The sequence below is a fragment of the Callospermophilus lateralis genome, chromosome 6, assembly GCF_048772815.1.
Source record: "Callospermophilus lateralis isolate mCalLat2 chromosome 6, mCalLat2.hap1, whole genome shotgun sequence".
Lineage (NCBI taxonomy): Eukaryota > Metazoa > Chordata > Mammalia > Rodentia > Sciuridae > Callospermophilus > Callospermophilus lateralis.
Window position 1 is genome coordinate 64750811 of NC_135310.1, and position 20157 is coordinate 64770967.

Below are 20157 nucleotides of genomic sequence, written 5' to 3' on the forward strand. Positions count from 1 at the left end.
TTTTTTTTTTGTTGTTGTTGTTGTTTGTTTGTTTGTTTTACTTTGTTGGTACTTCAGACAGTTTTCTGTCTTGCAAGACCTGAGGTATGTACAAAACCTATGGGTCTATTCAATTAAGCAGCTGTTCTTTGACACTCAGATTATAGGCTTTAAGGTAAACTACAGAAATGTAAAAGAACTTTAAGAAATTTAGCTGGAGAGCAGAGGGTGTAGCACAGTGGGAGAGCACTTTCATAGGCCTTGGAATCAATTCAGGCCCCCCTCCCCCAGTCTCCCAAGTTTTCTGTCAGTGTACTTTGCCTTCTGGGTCTATATTATTCTATTAGGAAAAGGAATATCAGAATACAGTGTTAGTAATAAGGAAGGTTAAGTAGATTAAATCCTTTCAAATAAAATAACCTTGAAATTCTGTGATTACTCTTTCTAATTATGGGCACCACTTTTTCATAGGTGATGATTGAACAAATGAAATGATAATCAAAATTTTGTATAGTTTGTCTTATTTGTTGGTGTTATAGCAGCTTTGTCCGTTTAATTATACCATACTTGAAAACATCTAGAAGTTTAGTCTTAAGGTATTTGATTCTATACTTATTTATCTATCTATTTATTTATTTATTTATTTAAAGAGAGAGTGAGAGAGGGAGAGAGAGAATTTTAATATTTTTTAGTTTTCGGCGGACACAACATCGTTGTTTGTATGTGGTACTGAGGCTCGAACCCGGGCCGCACGCATGCCAGGCGAGCGCACTACCGCTTGAGCCACATCCCCAGCCCATGATTCTATATTTATAAAAGGAAGAAGAGAGTTCTTAAAAGTGAAAATGATCTAAAATATTTGTACTGCCAGATGGTGAAAGCTTTTTTGTCTCTACAAACAAAATAATCAGAATCATTCTTAGAAATTATTAATTGCTTCTTATTAAAACATATACCTTCATGTATGTCAAATATTAAAAGTCTGATTCAGAACCCCTATTTTAAACTAGACTGTTAACTCTGGGCATTTTTTAATGAACATATATACAAATCTGTATTCTTAGTTTCTAGAAGTTTTGCTGAAATATTGTTGTCATAAATTTAATGCTTAACATCTCTCTATTATATTCCTTTTACTTCAGTCATAAACCATAAGCATATAAATGTAAATAATTATAGGTAATGGTTTATATAGTGCCTGAACACAATGGACATTTGTGAATCAATTTAATTTAAATTGTTATATATTATAACTGTGCTATTGGTAAAGTTTAAAAAACTTGCGCTTTTACTTTAAATAAAATACTTGTTAAAAAGGCATTTTTACAAGTATTTTAGTATCTTAGAAAATGTTATTCTGTTTTTTAGTTAAATTAACTGATTTGTTTAATATTCAAGTCTAATAAGATTAATCTTGAATATTTTCTCATAGACTTAATGTAAAAGTCAACAAACAGATCCTTGCCACTTGTGTGAAGAGGCTATTTAACCATGAAATAAACTGTTTTTATTGCCATTGCCCTGTGGATATGTTCTTTCTGGCAGTGCTGTCCATATTTGGTGGCTATGCATGGAGAGCCAGGTGGTGCTGAAAAGCATCGCACAGTGAAGCGTGGATGTATCTAGGTTTGACATTTGTCATCCCTTACTGCTGAAGGGAAGGGGAAAATCTGTTTTTCCATATGTTTATGCTTTTTTTTTGCCTGCAGTTCTGTCCAGATGGCCTTATGAACATTGTTTACTTTGGTATGCCATCCCAGATGTTTTGAAAACTGACAAATAAATGTAGTACACAGACATGTAAATTATTTGCATGTTATGGTTTTTAAAATATTGGGGTTTTTTTTGCTATTAAAATATAATTTTCTGAGAGTATTTTTCCAAGTGAATAATGTGTATTTTATATTTATATATAGTTATAATCTATAGTTTATTTTTCTCAAGTATTCTGTTTTCATGTTAAAAAGCTAAAAGGCATTAGGGCAATATTTATTAAGAATTTTAGGGAAATACTTTGAGGAATCATATTTGTTTGGGGTTGCCTATGCCAAAATCTACAAAAATTTTGCCCCACTATCTTTTATAATTAATCTCATTGTACATAAATAATGGGTGAGGATTTAAGTGGTAAAATGACAATGGATTTGTAATCAGAAAATTATCACTGTGACTGTGAGTAAGTCATTTAACCTGTCTGGGACTAAGTTTTAGAAATGTAAAAATCAGAGTTAACTACCTTACCTGAAAAGATGGAGTGAGGCTTGGATTTGATTATTCTTTGATTTTAAATTTCTTAAAAATCACTGTGAATGCATATACCTAACACACAAAAATCACTGTGAAACTATCTATTGGCAACAGATATGAGAGTCTAAAATTTGCCCATTTTAGTTCTAATTGGAATCCCAGACAAAAATAAGAGGCAGACGGCTGTCTACAAACCCAGCGAGGATCCATATCAGGCTTCCTCTGTGTAATGTTTCTAAAGTGTTGACTTTTTTCATTTGCCTTTGTATTCACTGGTAGGTTTGAATACTGTTGGTCTCTTCTGCCTTTTCCTTTTCCTCATGCCTCTATACTTCAGTGAGCTGCTTCATTAATTTTAGTGGCCTATGCTCTAAGCTGTGGTATAGGCTTCATTTCTCATCACTTATTTCAATATGTGGAGGACAGAAGAGACCTATTTTCTGCATTAACTTAGGATTCTGGGGTTGGGAATTAAAAATGACTCCTTAATATCTGGATAACAGATACCCAAGAATTACCAATAATTTTTTTTTTATAAAAAGCAAACCAAAATAAAGGGAGAAACAGTTGATAAGGTTTACCCTCCCCCCAAAAAAAAGTTTACAGAATTGGAAGAAAAATATTTTCTATGAGAAAGATTTGCTTCCTGAAAAAAATATTAGAAACTACCAATTCATGAGAGATTTCCACTTTTTTTTTTTTTTTTTTTTTTAGTTGTCAGTAGACCTTAATTTTATTTATTTATTTATTTGTAAGCAGTTCTGAGAATTGAACCCAGTGCCTCACACATGCCAGGCAAATGCTGGACCACTGAACAACAACTCCAGGCCTATTTCCACGATTTAAAAAGAAAAGTTGGGGGCTGGGGATGTGGCTCAAGCGGTAGTGCGCTCGCCTGGAATGCGTGCGGCCCGGGTTCGATCCTCAGCACCACATACAAACAAAGATGTTGTGCAATTCTCTCTAAAAAAATAAAAATAAAAAAAAAATAAATAAAAAGAAAAGTTGGGCTAGGCTAGTATGGGGCTCAATAGTAGAGCCCTTGTGTAGCATGAATGAGGTCCTGGGTTCAAGCCCTAGCGCCTCCCACCCCACGCACACACAAAAGAAGGAAAGAAAAAAGACAAGATATTTGAAAAACACAAATCCAATATGAAACACAAAACAGATATCAGCAATTCAGAAAATTCAATAAGAAATAACCTTGAGAGAACAAATATTCAGAATGTGTAGGAAATGATTAAAGAAAGAAAAAAGGGAGATCAGATAAACAATGGACATGAAGAATGGCTCACAAAGATGTGGATTTTGACACAAATTGCATTTTGAAAAAAAAAAAACTTTTAGTTGTAGGTTGATAGCATGTCATTATTTTGTTTATTTTTATGTGGTGCTAAGGATCAAACCCAGTGCCTCTCATATGCTAGGTAAGTCCTCTGACACCGAGCTATAGTCCCAGCCCCACAAATTGCATTTTTGAGGAGATTCTCAGAGCTGTTTTTCAAATACATAGTGGTTACCATGCTAGGCACTTTGCAGTTATTAGCTCATTAAATATTTATGAAAACTATGAGAAAATGTGTTGTATTTGATACTTGGTGGTATAACAACTACTTACATTTATGTACTAGCTACTAAAAGTAATCCAGAGAGATGTATAGTGACCATTTCAATTCATTAATTTTAGGGCTTCTTCATTTTTACGTTGTTATTAAACATGAGCTGGTAATGTAACTTTCAGATCTATATTAACAGCACAGAACAGCTATTTATTGTACAGTTGGTATTTTACTTTAAAAAAAATTTTTTTTGTAGTTGTAGATGGACAACATGTGTTTATTTTATTTATTTATTTTTATGTGGTGCTGAGGATCAAACCCAGTGCCTCATATGTGCAAGACAAGTGCTCTGGCACTGAGCTATAGCCCCAGCCCTGGTATTTTACTTTTTGTATTATACTATGGCACTATTTTTTTTTTAAACTTTGAATTTTGACAAGTTCAAATTCACAGGAAAGTTGCAAGAATAAAAGAAAAAAATTACCACTATAAGATGCTGATTTTTCTGATCCATCATTTCTTTTGTTTATTAGTTGTCATTTCTAAGGAACTCCTCTTTCCTTTTCCCCCTTTTAAAAAAATCCATTACCTATTCAGACACATTCTATGTGTAATAATCCATTATACTACTCTACTACATTGGGCAGTAGGAATCTATTCAGTATGGTGCCTGTGTATTTTGATATAGTCCCACTATTTTTTAACACTTTCTTATTCTTTGATACAAGAGAAATGTTATAGGCTTATTTTGCATCTTTCCTGCCCTATCAATCCTCATTCCTTTTAGTGGAGAGTGGTATTTAGAAACTACCTTCCCCCAACCCCTGCCCCCAGTGCTGGGTACTAAACCCAGGACTTCAAACATGCTAGGCAAATATTCTTCTACTAAGCTACATCTCCGACCTTTAGAAGCTATATCTTTTCTACATTTTTTTTTTACTGTATTTCTTTACATATACTTTTAAAATTCATCTAGAATTTATTTATGTGATGTGAGGCATAGATCTGTACATTAAAATGAATTTCATAGTGATAAGATAGAAAATCAAAGACATTTGTTCCTAAAAGACAAGAATACAAACACACTCATTCAGAGAGATAATCTTATTTAATTTTAAATAATATATTTACATTGTCAAGTGACACTTAAAAATTTTATGTCTCATGTCAGTTTTGTTTTCTTTAACTTGTAGATGCATTTTCAAGAATCCTAAAACTTTGTGAAGAAAAATTTGAAGCAGGTGAAATAAAGAAGGGAAGAAAAGGCAGCAGTATACCGTCTGTAAAAGGAATTATAAATTTAGGAAATACTTGCTTTTTTAATGCAGTCATTCAGGTAAATGTCACCAAAGATTAATAAAATATAAAGAACTTTTAATTAATTTAAATGGGCGTTCAGCATATCTTTAAGTGATTGAACGACTGCTGAATGTTTACTAAAAATTTCTTTCTGCTTTCTTTTTGTTGTAGGCTGTCTTTGGCCATCACTATATGCATATACCTTTTACACAGTTCTTCCGAAAGGCCTTCTATGTGTTTTACCATGGCTTCATCAGTAATAGTAACATTTACTAAATATGAAATGTACTCATTTCAAATTAAAATGTTTTAAATAGAAATTTCACTATGCTAGATGAAATTTGACACTTTCTTTTAATATTTATTTTTTAGTTTTAGATGGACACAATATCTTTATTTTTATGTGGTGCTGAGAATCGAACGAACCCAGTGCCTCACACATGCTAGGCGAGCACGCTACCACTTGAGCCACATCCCCAGCCCGAAATTTGACACTTTGAGAGAATATTCATTTCATAAGATTAGAGGCATAATGTAACTGAATCAGAAGACTTTACTCTCTTTTAGAACTTGGCCCAGACTTACATACTTTTTGAGCTGATGAATGAGATAAAAGAAGATGGTACAAAATTCAAGATTTCTCCTTCCTCAGAGTCTCAGTTGGTGAGTAAGAAGTATACTATCTGGATAATGGCTGTTTTCAGATCAGCTGCTGATGTTCCCAAAATGTCTTTTATTTCTCAGAGCTATTAATTGGGATGGGAGACAGAAGACTTTTTTTAAAAAGAGAATTCAAAAGCATTTTGTGAAAATATGTAAAGTATATGAAAATATAAGTTATTGTTCAAATATCATAGATCAAACAATGGGAAGATACTGAGGCAGCTTTTAAACAAACGCAAAAAGTAAAACAGGTTCTACTTGTTGAGCAAAATAGTACCCCTATTTTGAGGTTGCTGGTGACATTTATTTAAATTTAACAGTATACTTAATCAGCACCTGGAGGTTCTTTTGAAGCCTAGTCTGATGATGGATTTTTAAGAAAGAAAAAACAATAATAAAAAAGAGCCCCTGACATTCAGAACCTGGTTTAACTCCCACAGTGAGGCCATGTTTGGAGAATCTCACAGAAGAGAAGCCTCACACTAGGTTTCTCTGAGGACAGTGTTAAAGTGAGACAAAGCAAGATCAGTTCATAAATTTGGTCTAAACACACAAAAACAAGGTCTATCTGCCATTTAGGAAATCCCAGTAACCTCTCTGTCTTGGACAAAATGAGAAATGAATGATTGCTACTTTTTTAGCAGATATAGTTTTATCCTCATCCTCATCCCTTCTCTCTCCTGAGATAAGATTTACTGAGATACTCAGTTGTAGTATAGCATTATCTCCATTTGTTGGTGGTATCCAATTTAGAGTAAATCTCCACTTCCTTAGTTCCCTCCCCAAATTACCTAACCAAATCCCAAATCCTTCTTTATAGAACCTCTTACTGGGACATTTCATGGTTCTCCAAGGTGTGTGTTCTATCTCACTACAACAAGTGTGTTCCTGGAGGACTTTGCCTGGAGGGCACTGACACTACAAATGATAATGTTAGTTAGAAACTGAGAGTTTTGGTAGAGGAAAAGAGTGTATGTGGATAGTTCATGATCTGACCTTTGAAAACAATTAAAAAGGAGATTTTAAAAACATTTAGCCCAATAAAGTAATCTCAGATTGTTCTTTCAAACACAAAGGGAATAATGTATTTTAGAAAGCAAAACTTGGGAGAAAAATAATTGGGTTAATCCTTCGTATAATCTTAGCTGCTTTCGTCAAACTTTGTTTTTTCTTTTTTTTAGTTGTTGATGAACCTTTATTTTTTATTTATTTATATGCAGTGCTGAGGATCGAACTCAGTGCCACACACATTCTAGGCAAGTGCTCTGCCACTGAGCCTCAGCCCCAGCCCTGAACTTTGTTTTTCTGTAAAAGAGGAAGACGGTATACTGATTTTTGTCACATAATTCCCCATTCCTTATTTTGTTACTAAAATATTTGGGGAAAAGAAGTGTATGGAGTTTTTGCTAGTAAATACAACTTATGATTATTTGTGGAAAAGTAAAAATATCAAGTAGATTAGTAGTTTTATTTATAGGAGAACCCGTTAAGGGGCAGTTAAAACAGCTAAGGATTAATGATTAAACTCAAGCTTTATTAAATAAAGTGCAGAGGATATGAAAATAGCTGTTTTCCAAGGTAAAACATTTAATCCTGTTTTCTATTTTTATATGTCCATTTTATAAAGGAATAACATTTCTTAACATACAGTAGCCAATTTTATTGTTTTCATTTAAATAAAGTGTAACTCTTAGATTTTTAAAAATAATGTTTTAAAACTGTGTGTTTCTGACATAGAGTTGGTCATGTTTTTAAAGGATCCATTAGTAGTGGAACTTTCAAGCCCTGGATCGCTGACTTCAGCCTTGTTCCTGTTTCTTCACAGCATGAAGGAGACTGAAAAAGGACCACTTTCTCCTAAAATTCTTTTTAATCAGCTTTGTCAGAAGTGAGTGATCTACCTTTTTAGTATAAATAATCCTGTTACAAAACATTAATGCCTTCATCACTTAACAGGAGTAGTTCCATTCTGTGACATTGCTATTATTGCCCAGACTATCATTATAAGGTACTACCACTTGTGTAGTTATGCCTTTGTGCATTATGCAAATTATATTTCATAATACTCTGAAGAAGTGATTTTTTTTATTCTCATAAGTATAGAAGGAATTGGAAACTTTTAGAAATTAAGTTGCTAACCAAGTATGAGAGTGACAGTGCTGAAAGTGAAATAGAAGTCTATATTGGCTCAATGTTTATCTTGTCTCAAGCCTCTGAGACAATACTGTAAAGTAAGAAAATCAAAGAATCCTAAAATCTAGAAAGTATTATAAAGGTAATCTAATCTAGTTTCCTTTTTGTGTGTGTATATGTTGAGTATCAAATCTAGGGTCTTGGTGTAATTTTGGCAAATTCTGCTACTGAATTATATTCCTACTCCCTGGCTTCCTCATTTTTAAAGATGAACTTTGAAGAAAATAGAGTGTAAGTGAATTTCTCAAACTATTATTATATATGTAAAAACAAAAATCCTTATGTGCCTGTGAATAAACACATTACCATGAAGGACTTGACTTAACATTAATGCATTAATGCATTTCTTTATGTATGCATGATGTATTAAATATGGCCCCTGTCTTCATGGATCTCATAAGCTAGTCCAGTACACAATTACTGAAATATGAAAATAGAATTTCTTAAATGTGAATTTGTATTTTAAAATTTCAAACTAGTTATCTGTGCCATGATATTTCAAATGTAGTTTAGAATATAGAGAATTTAGTGTATGCTTCACTTGGTTGACAAATGCTATTTCTTCAGAGCCTAGAGACCAAAAAACCTATCAGTGGCATACACCTGAAATCCCAGTGATTCAGGAAACTGAGGCAGGAGGATTTCAAGTTCGAGGCCAGCCTGAGCAACTTAGCAAGACCCTGTCTCAAAAATAAAAGAACTAGAGGTGTATCTTTGTGATAAAGTGTCCCTGAGTTCAATCCCCAGTGCTAAAAACAAAATAAAAACAAACAACTTGTTAAAGACTCCGAGAGATGGGTGGCTCAGAGAGTTCAATTTTTAGGTCATTGTATGCTTTAAAAATTCATTTTTGGTGCCAGAAATGTTTTGTTTTGTATTCTTTTTTTTTTTTTAATAAAAAGAGAGAGAGAATTTTTTAATATTTATTTTTCAGTTTTCAGTGGACACAACATCTTTATTCTTTTTATTTTTATGTGGTTCTGAGGATCGAACCCAGCGCCCCGTGCACGCCAGGCAAGCGCGTTACCGTTTGAGCCACATCCCCAACCCATTGTTTTGTATTCTTATACTGATTCTATAAAGATTCATAAAATAGAAAAACTTATTAAAATAATAGGTGCTCATAGATAAAAATTCATATTTCTCACCATCCTTATACCTCAGAAGTAACTGTTACAGGTTTAAATGAAATGCTTGAGACCAGACATGTTTTGGGTTTTGGATTTTTTCAGTTTGGGAATAATTTCATATACATAATGAGATCTTCAGAAGAAAATGAAAGTCTAAATACTAAATTCATTTATGTTTCATATACACCTTATATATGTGTAGCCTGAAGGCAACTTTTTAAAATTTGTTCTGTTAGTTATACATGACAGTAGAATGCATTTTGACACATCATACATAAATGGAGCATAACTTCTCATTCTTCTGGTTGTACATGATGTAGAATTACATCGTGTAATCATGTATACACATAGGATAATAATGTCTGATTTATTCTACTATCCTTTCTACTTCCATACCCCTACCCCTTCCTTCACTCTCCTCTATCTAATCCAGAATAATTCTTTTTTTCCCTAGCCCCCCACCCATTGTGAATTAGCATTTACATATCAGAGAAGACATTCAGCCTTTGGTTCTTTAGGATTGGCTGAAGGCAATTTTATACAGTATTTTTAAGTGTACCTACATTTTGACTGTGATGTGTCAGATGAGTTCAAGTGGGAAATTGTTTTTGGATGCTCAAGAACTGTTGGATTTTGGAGCAATTCTGATCTTGGAATTTCAGATTGGGAATGTTCAAATTGTATTATCTGTTTCTTGTATTTTCAAAAGTGATTATGCATACACAGATATACGTATGCCAGTTATTTGCAACTTGCTTGTTTTGCAGATATGTTTTATACACCTTTCCATATTAGCACATATAGACATAAGTTATTAGAGTATATATGTGTGTGGGTATCATATTAAACTCATGGGAGTACATCTGTGGAATACATTTTTATGAGTACAATAACTTGATCAATATTATTTGAAAAAAATTTAACTGCATTTTCTTTTATGTTATTGTATTTATTACTTAAAATTTTTTTTTTGTAGTTGTAGATGGACAATAATGCCTTTATTTTATTTCCTTACTTATTATGCAGTGCTGAGGATCGAACCCAGTGCCACATGTGCTAAAGCATTCTACCACAGAGCTAAAGCTCCAGCCCTTATATTTACTTTTAAAAGATATATACTAAGATCTGGACACAGTGGCACATACCTGTAATCCCAGCAACTTGAAAGGCTAAGGCGGGAAGATCAAGAGTTCAAAGCCAGTCTCAGCAAATTAACGAGTCCCTAAGCAACTCAGTGAGACCCTGTCTCTAAATAAAAAAAAAAAAAAAGGGCTGGGGATGTGGTTCAGCTGTTAGGTGCCCCTGAGTTCAATCCCTGATACCAAAAAAAAAAATTGATATACACTAAGAAAAGTATTTTAAAAAAATTTGGCAAAGATTTAATCCATTTATGTATGGCTATATTTCTGAATTCTGTTCTATTTCATTGATCTGTATATCTTATCATTACCCTGATCCTGACTCTTCCAGTTTTGGTCTTCTTTTTTAACTATTCTAGCTCCTTTTTTTTTTTTTTTTTTTGGTATTGGGGAGTGAACCCAGGGGTGTTCTTTACACCCCTGTATTTCTAATCCTTTTTATTTATTTATTTATTTGGGTACCGGGAATTGAACTCAGGGGCACTCCACCACTGAGCCATATCTCCAGCTCTATTTTGTATTTTATTTAGAAACAATGCCTCACTGAATTGCTTAGTACTTTGCTTTTGCTGAGGCTGGCTTTGAACTTGCTATCTTGCCTCAGCCTCCCAAACTGCTGGGATTACAGGTTTGTGCCACCAGGCCCAGTTTTATTTTTTATGTTGAGACAAGTTCTCACTAAGTTGCTCTGGGCATTGCTAAATTGCTTGTGAATTTATAATCCTCCTGCCTCAGCTTTCCCAGTCATTAGGATTATAGGCACATACCATCATGCCCAATGATCCTTTGTTTTCTTATATGAATTTTAGAATCAGGTTTGTCAATTGAGATCATATTGAATGTGTAGATCAATTTGGGGAGAATTGATAGCTAACCATACTGAATCTTCCAATGTATGATTTTATTTATTTATTTATTTTTGGTACCAGTGATTGAACCTAGGGCACTTGATCACTGACCCACATCCCCAGCCCTTTTTATTTTGAGATTGGGTCTCACTAAGTTGTTCTGGGCCTCACTAAATTGCTGAGGCTGGCTTTGAACTGTGATCCACCTGCCTCAACCTCCTGAGCCATTGGGATTACAGGTGTGCAAAACCACGCCCAGCATGATTTTATCTTTTTAGGTATTTTGTTTGTTCATTTTTGGTGGTATTGGGAACTGAACTCAGGATACTGTATCACTGGGCTGCATCTCCAGCCCTTTTTATTTTTTATTTTGAGATAGGGTCTTGCTGAGTTGCTGAGACTGGCCTAAACTTGCCATCCTCCTGCCTCAGTCTTCTGAGTAGCTGGGGTTATAGGCATGCACCTTCAAGCCTGGCTCTTTTCAGTTGTTTAGGTCTGTAATTTTTCTTTTCAAGGTGTATAGTTTTCAGCATACAAATCTTGCATGTATTTTGCCAGATTTGTCCTAAGAGTTTCATGTTTCTTGCGCTATTTACAATAGGTGTTTGTATATTAACCTTATTTCTTGCTCTTGCCCAACTCTAGAAGCTTGTTTTGAGATACCCTGTATAGACAATAACATCATTGGCCAATAATGATAGTTTTATTTCTTTTTTGCTACTTTGTATCACTAGCAAGACTTCTGGTACAGTGTTGCCTTGTTCCTGATTATGGGTGAGAACATTCAGTCTTTAACACTGTCACAATGGGCAAAAGGTGTGACTTATGTAGTCGAGGGGAGAAATGAAGAATGTCCTCGCGCTTCCCTCTTCAATGCTTTATTTACTCAAATCACTCAATATAATTTCACTGTATAGGTTCTTACTCAAGAAAATGACAATCCTTAATGTTAGGCACTGCAATAGACATCATCAATTCATAGCAAACAATTCTAGATTGATTTTAAGCACTACAAACACTTAATCATGACATGCTCATTACAAACATTCCATCTGCATGCTAATCTTAAGTGTCAGATCGAAAGTCTCAAGCCTTATGCTCTAAGTCCAGCAGATGCACACTCACTCAGACTGTGGTGATCAGATCAGGAACCAAGGCAGGCTTTTCTTGGGGTGGAGCTGATGGCTGGCTGAGGAGGTGGTCATGGGGAGAAGTCCTTTTCTCACCAGAGTCAAGAGACTGCTATAGAGTTTGAGACCAGTGAGAAAACACGGAAGATCAGGCAGATGAGAAGAGTTGTGATGTCAGTCCAGGTCCTCATCAGGATCTCAGGCTTGTGTGCATTGGTGTTGGCTGGCTGAATGTCTGTTTATTTGTTCCATCATGTATACTAAATTTTGGGGCTTCTGACCACCCTTTCAATTCCTATCAGCTGCTACTGGATTTCTTAGTGATGTCATTTACCCTGAGGTTAAAGCATCTGGTCTGGTGGTCCCCACCCTGATTTTCTTGCTTCTCTCTCTTATCTGGATGAGGGCAACATGCTAGAGACTTCATTCTGAGTTTGTCAAGGTGGGGAGAAGTGACTTGTTTGTGCCTGAGGGCTATACTGGAGGGCTACATAGGTGTACCTGGTGAGACTGCAGGTTTCAAACTGGAGTTTTAAAATGGAGTTTCTTAGGCTAAGATCTAAAGCCATCCTTACAAACACATAAGAATAATCAATCATTGGGGCTGGGGATGTGGCTCAAGCAGTAACGCGCTCGCCTGGCATGCACGCAGTGCTGGGTTCAATCCTCAGCACCACATACAGATGAAGATGTTGTGTCCATCGAAAACTAAAAAATAAATATTAAATTCTCTCTCTTTCTCTCTCTCTCTTTATTTTTTAATCAATCATTTCCTCCCAGCATGCTCATCTAGCATGCATGAAGCACTGGGTTCAATCCTCAGCACCATGTAAAAATAAAATAAAGATATTGTGCCTACCTCTAACTAAAAAATAAATATTTTAAAAAATCAGTCATTCTAGGATTCCCTCCCCACCTTTGTACTGGGAATTGAACATGGGAGTACTTTACCACTGAACTACATCCCAGCCCCTTTACTTTTTAAAACATTTTTGAGACAGGGTTTTGCTAAGTTGCTGAGGCTGGCTCAATTTCCTGTCCTCTTGCTTCAGCTTCCCAAGTGGATGGGATTATAGGTTCGTGCCACATAGATTTTTTTTTATCAGGATAAGTAAATTCCAATTTGTCCCCCTCGCCCCCAAGAGTTTGTATCAAGAATGGGTGTTAGGGCTGGGATTGTGGCTTAGCGGTAGAGTGGTCACCTCGCATGTGTGAGGCACTGGGATTGATCCTCAGCACCACAAAAAAATAAATAAATAAAATATTGTGTCCAACTATAACTAAAAATGTATATATGTGTATATATGTATTTTTAAAAAGAATGGGTGGTAATTTTTTTCAAATGCTTTTTCTGCATCTACTGAACCAATGACTTTTTTTGTCTGTAGAAAGAGTGAATTGTACTGATAAATGCTCTGAATAGCTTAACTGAAGTATATTTTACATAAAACATACTGCACATATTTAAAGTTAAGTTTTGACATATGTGCCCACATTACCACAACCACTATAAAGTATGTATTCATCAACCCCAAAAGTTTCCTTAGGCCCCCTTGGTAATCTCTTTGTTTGGATCTCCTCCCCTAAACTCTATCCCTGGATTACTGCTTATCTGTTTTGTTACTATAGATTAGTTTGCATTTTAATGAATTCTTTAAAAATGGAAACTAGAGTGTATATATTTTTTTAATCTGGCTTCTTTCTCTTGGAATAATTATTTTGTGACTCATCCATGATATGTGTATATGTTGATTGACTTTTGAAAGTTGGACCATATCATGAAGTTTCTGTTATGTTAGTGATTAGCAGACACTTGAACCACTTTTGAAGAGTGCTATTTGGAAATAAGTTCTTCAACTTACTACTACTTCTTCTTCTTCTTTTTTTTTTAATAACTATCATTTTGAAATAACTTCACAAGAAGTTACAAAATAGTTCAGAGTTTCCATGTACCCTCTTTCCAGCTCCACCTGTGATAATGTTTCACAATACATTGTCAAAACTAGAAAATGGATATTCACACAATATTGACCACTCTGATACAGATCTTATTTCACCACGTTTTACATGAATTCTTTCTTTAAAGATTCAGAGATGTTGTAAAGTGATTCTGTTTTTCCATTCTCACCCATGCCTGTCTTTGCTTCCTATACTACTTCATGTAGTGTTATGTGCTGAGCTTTTGGTTCTGGGACTGGGAGAAAAAATTTATCCATGAGGAAATGTAATCAACTGGACAAGATGTATGCTTGAACAGCATTACTCAAACGACACTTGATCCTAATTTTTGTAATCTTCTGTGTGCCACATAATCTCAATATAGGAAAAAAGTACTGTACTCTGGGTATGTTCTCCAGTTTTTGTTTTTGTTTTGTCCTACTGGGATCAAACCCAGGGCATTGTATGTGTTAGACTAGCACTCTACCACTGAGGTATATCCCCAGCTCATCTTAGTGTTATTTTCTAATTACTATTTCACTCTTCATCTGTGTTTAGCTTAGTATTATAATTTTTGTATTTTATATCAATGGTTTTATTTTATTTCTAGTATTATTAAATTTATTATACTATTTTTTTTTTCTAATTTTGCTTAAAATTTGGTTCTAATGGCATTTATGCCTTTGTGTTTTTGGTTATTCTCCACAACATATTGCAATGTTTTTGGACAGTTTTATAAAATTTATTTGCTTTATGCAAACTTATTCTAATTGTTGATTTTTTAAAAAAAACTTTTTAGTTTGGGATATAATCTTTATTGAGCTTATCCATCAGAGTGGAAATAATGTCTGTACAAAACCAAATGTTTGTTACTATAACTTCTGCGTCACAATTAAAATTCAAACAGTTTTTAAAAAATAGTCAATCAAAACCCACTACTTCAGAATCAGTAGCTTCTTTGAAGACACCATAACTCTTAAATATGGTTAAGACTTGAATGCAGAAATTTGGTTGGTTGGAAAGCTAATTTAATTTCCAACTTGCTCAAATAGAATTACAAAAAGGCAAAATTGTGTGTTTTCACAGAGTTACAGTCCCCTGGAATCACCAACACTGGATCGCTGTTAAGAGTATTAGAGTCCTGAGATAATAAGGAATCCAGGCATCCTTTAAACAATCTTCTGTTGTCCTTTCTTCCCAATCAGCGATTTGTGGGTATGTGGGATGACACCACCACCAGCAATTGTAGCCTTGATGAGAGAGTTCAACTCTTCATCTCCACAAATAGCAAGTTGCAAGTGACCAGGGGTGATATGCTTTATGTTTATGTCTTCTGATGCATATCCTGCCAATTCAAGTACCTCTGTGGTGAGGTACTCCAGGATGGCTGCCGTAGTCCATGGCTGGTTGTCCTAGATTTCAGGGAACTGCAAGCCAGTTCTCTGAGGGATCGGGAAACTGCCTTTGTCTTGGCTTTGTCTGAGTCCTTCCCAGTCTTACCACTAGCCATCTGGAATTCTGCTGAAGCTCAGACAAGCAAGGCAGAGAAAAATGCAAGAAAAGACTAGTCAGACACAAAGTGAGATCCCACCACCTACTCCTTCATGGCACCACAATTCAAACTGCCTGATCTTTTTTTTAACATTAGATTTCTTCTTGTGTTAAATTGGTTTGTAGGCTCACTTAGAGTAGATTTTTTTTTTTTTTTGTTCATCCTCCCTGTCTTTATCCCTCCTACTTTGTTTCTCCACTCCTCCCTGCCTCTTCTGCCCCTGGCATTGCCTTCCCTTTCTCCTTCATACTTGCTCCTCTCTCTGCCGAATAATTTAAAATTTATATTTGGCCTCAACCTAGCCCTCCAAGGTGGATTTGGAGATCCAGTCTCTTTATGGTTCCAAGTTATGGTGTTGCCATGGTTTGGGGGATTTGATAGAATCCGGGCAAGGCTAGTCTCAGCTTCAGGTTCCAAAGCAATAGCTGTGTTCTGTTGTAGTCTTAGGCTATGTTTGCTCAAGGGAAGACCAGCTATTCTTAAACAATGAGCCTGGCTCCTATGTTTGTCAAGAAACCATTCTCTTTACCCTTCAGGGCTGAACTCTTTCTGGTCCAACATATCTGTTTCTTCCTGTACCTATTTTATGTTTGTGTTCCATTTCTTTGCTTTGTGGAATTTACTTTGTATTGTATATCCTTTTTTTAAAAAATATATAATTTTTGTTGTAGATGGACACAATACCTTTATTTTTTTTGTTTATTTTTATGTGGTGCCAGGGATCGAACCCAGTGCCTCACGCATGCTAGGCAAGTGCACTACCACTGAGCCATAACCCTGGCCCCTGTACCCTACTTTTTTGTGTGTGTTATAGTTTTCTCTCTTTTATATTTTGTCAGTGTGTTTGTAGTAGAGGCAATTTCTGGATTATTATTATTTTGGTGAGGGGGTGCTGGGGATTAACTCAAGGCTACTTGACCACTGAGTCACATCCCCAGCCTTATTTTTTTGTATATTATTTAGAGATGAGTTTACACTGAGTTGTTTAGCATCTTGCTTTTTACTGAGGCTGGTTTTGAACTCATGATCTTCCTGTCTCAGCCTCTTGAGCCACTGGGATTACAGGCGTGTGCTATCATGCCTGGCTATAATTTTATTTTTTAATATACATATATTTTTTTAGTTGTAGATGGACACAATACCTTTTATTTATTTATTTAATATGGTGCTGAGGATAGAACCCAGCACATTGCATGTGCTAGGTGAGTGCTTTACCACTGAGCCACAACCTTAGCCTGCAATTTCTAGATTATGAATTAACTGATTCATCATTACTTAGTAGACATCTCTACAAATTCTCTTGTTCTAATTTTTTTCTTTTCTTTTTCTTGATAGTTTCCTGTTTCATGCTTGCACATAAATTTTCTTATTACATCTTAAGTTTTTTTTTTTTAAATTATATCTATCTATCCATCCATCCATCCATCCATCCATCTTTTTGCAGTACTAGGGATTGGACCCAGACCACCTCACCTGGTAAGCTGAGCTCTACTATGGAATTATATCCCTATCCCTTTTTTATTTTGAGACAGGGTCTCACTCAGTTGCAGAGGCTAATCTTAAACTTGTGATTCTCCTTAACTCAGCCTCCCAGGTAGGTAGGAATATGGATGTGTGCTGTCATGCCTGACATATGAAGGTTTTTGGTTTTTTTTTAAAGTTCTCTGTTCTTTCTCATAGTAGAGCCTTTAGTAAGTCACATTTATTGTGAGTATTCCCCTTATTTTGAATAAATTATATATCTTCATCCATTTGATGATTTTTCTTTTGTCGTTAATGATCTCTTTATGTTAAGTAGCTCATGTAGATTGCATCAAATATTCTGTAAATAGTAGTAAGATTCTTTTTTCAGTTTTAGGTAAAAGAAAAAACTACATTTATTAAATTTTCTTCATTGGTTTATTTAGAAGGCAGTAAGTAGTTTGTGTATGGTTGAGATGGAGCTACAGGTAGTGTGTTTGTCAGTTTTTCGTTGATGTGACCAAAATACCTGACACAGACAACTTCAAGAAGGAGCAATTTGTTTTGAACTGGCCACTGTAGTACATGTTTATAATCCCAGATAATCAGTAGGCTGAGGCAGGAGGATCGAAAGTTTGAAGCTAACCTTGGCAAATAAGCAAGGCCTTCAACAACTTAGTAAGACCTTTCTCAAATAAAAAGGGCTGGGGATATAGCTAAGTGGAAACACCCCTGAGTTCAATCCCCAGTACAAAAAAAAAAAAAAAAGAAAAGAAAAGAAAATTTTGTTTTCAGCGATTTTCGTTCATGGTCAGCTGACTCCATTGCTTGGGGCCTGAGGCGAGATGGAACATCATGGTGGAAGGGTGTAGGGGAGGTAAGCTGTCAGCTTATGGCAGTTGGGAAGAGAGAGAGAGTGTGTGTGAAGAAGGTAGCCCAGGTCAAGATATAGTCCCCTGTGGCTATTTCCTCCAAATGTACCTCACCTGCCTTTAATTTCCATCTCCTTCTAGTAGTCGCTTTAAATTATTAATTAATCCACTGATGAGGTTAGAGACTTCATTATTCAGTCACTTCCAAAGCTCCACTTCTGGACATTGCTGCACTGGGGACCAAGTCTTTAATATATGAGCGTTTGGGGGACATTTCAGATCTAAACCATAACAGGCAGAACCATTGTTGAGGCTTTCTTTGTTCAGGAATAATTTACTATATATGTATATTCTTTGAAAGCCACAAGCTGCCCCCTCATTCTACTCAACACCTGGTGAAGGTCCCCAGAAGATTCCACTCCTAGTCATTTTCCATTTCACTGACCTTCCTTCATATCTACAGCATAAGTGTAGTGTAATGCAGTTTCTGCTTCTCACAGTGCCAGCCATGAAGGCCCAAGTAAGGTTGGAATTTGTGTTCATCTTTTTTCTATCCTGATCTCCTGCCGTCCACCGCATTCAGAAAGGGAAGCCTACCAGGGTAGTTAATGAAAGTTTTTTCAACATCATGATGTTATTTGCTGGTACTTAGCAAAAGAATAACTATAAGAAAGTTATTGAAGTGTTTCTTCTTACAGACTAGATTCACTAGCAGTTGAATTCACTTTTTTTTTTTTTTTTTTGCAATCAGGGACTCACATTAGTGTATTATTAGGATGGATACTTATCAAGAGATAATGAGGAATAATGCTTAAAATACTAGACTCAGAATCAGAAGACCTGGTTTGATGTCAGTGTTTCTTAGCTTGTTCTTCAGTTTTCTCAGGTATACAATGCAATTTATATTTATTATAAGTTCCTTAAGAGTGTTATTGTATTGTCAAATGGTATATATCATAAAGAAATTGTGCTAAATTTGTCTTGTATGAGCATAAAGAGATATTGCTTTGTTGTATTTGACAGAATTAGTTTTCTATCTTAGAACACATTCTAGATTTAGTATTGTTTGCATTTAAGACAAATGTTCATTTTATCATTGGAATTTATCGTAAACTTTTTTTTAGAGTTACTCAAATCATCCAAATATGTGCTGGGGATATCTCCATGAATAGAACCTGATCTTTTTATTTAATTAATTACATAGGAAGTATAATATATTCACGAGAGATCAGTTTATAAGTCCTATATTTTAATATAAACACTCTTGTTTTTTCTTTTAATGTTTTAATATAGATAACTTTATTGTGATTTAATGTTTTAATATAGATAACTTTATTAATATAGTGACTTTGGTTTGAATGCTGTTTTTTGTTTGAATAACCTTGCAAATTATTTAAATAATCCTGAACCCTCATGTATACGTTGGAAAAAAAAATACATCTCTACAAGTTGTTTGGAAATTATATGATTTAAATATGTAAAATTCCTAGTACTATACTTGGACTTATAGTAGTAGCTTAATAAGTGATAGCCATTTTGTTCTGGTTGCATTTAACTGTTCATCCTAAGTGGAACAGGAATCACATTTTGTCTTTCTACTTTGTTGAAAAAAATAGCAAATTGAATCATTGACTTATTATTTCTAAGAGATTTTAAATAAAAATAACATTGTTGATGAACCATGGAATGATTATTCTTTTTTTTTTTTTTCTTTTTGTTTTTAAATCAGGGCACCTAGATTTAAAGGTTTTCAACAACAAGACAGTCAGGAGCTTCTTCATTATTTGCTGGATGCTGTGAGGACAGAAGAAACAAAGGTCAGGTTCCTTAATGTTATCACATATTGCCTTTTTTTATTTTTAAAATTGTTTTTCTTTGTTCTAATTAGTTATACATGACAGTAGAGTACATTTATGTACTTTGATATGTCATACATAAATGGAGTATAAGTTCTCATTTTTCTGATTGTACATGTTGTATAATTACATTGGTCATGCAGTCATATGTGTACATAAACTAATAATGTCTGTTTCATTCTATTATTCTTCCTATTCCCATACTTTCTCCCCTCTATCTAATCTAAAGTAACTATTCTTCCTGAGGGCTCCTCCTCTTATTGTGAATTAGCATCTGCATATCAGAGAAAA

At 34.8% G+C, this 20157-nt stretch overlaps 1 protein-coding gene and 1 pseudogene across 5 annotated transcripts in view; one reads left to right on the top strand and one right to left on the bottom strand.

Annotated features, from left to right (window-relative positions):
• Positions 1–20157, top strand: part of Usp45 (ubiquitin specific peptidase 45) — an 80728-nt gene that overhangs the window by 27832 nt on the left and 32739 nt on the right. For 4 of the 5 annotated variants that reach the window (XM_076858401.2, XM_077109645.1, XM_076858402.2 and 1 more), the window contains exons 6-9: positions 4979–5121; positions 5652–5747; positions 7505–7635; positions 19740–19827. In XM_076858401.2, coding sequence (XP_076714516.1) covers positions 4979–5121; positions 5652–5747; positions 7505–7635; positions 19740–19827 — 458 coding nt within the window. Of the gene's footprint in view, positions 1–4978; positions 5122–5651; positions 5748–7504; positions 7636–18785; positions 18897–19739; positions 19828–20157 lie in introns of those variants that run through there. The other variant, XM_076858404.2, reaches the window with a different exon arrangement.
• Positions 15295–15635, bottom strand: LOC143402436 (histone H2A.Z pseudogene; annotated as a pseudogene).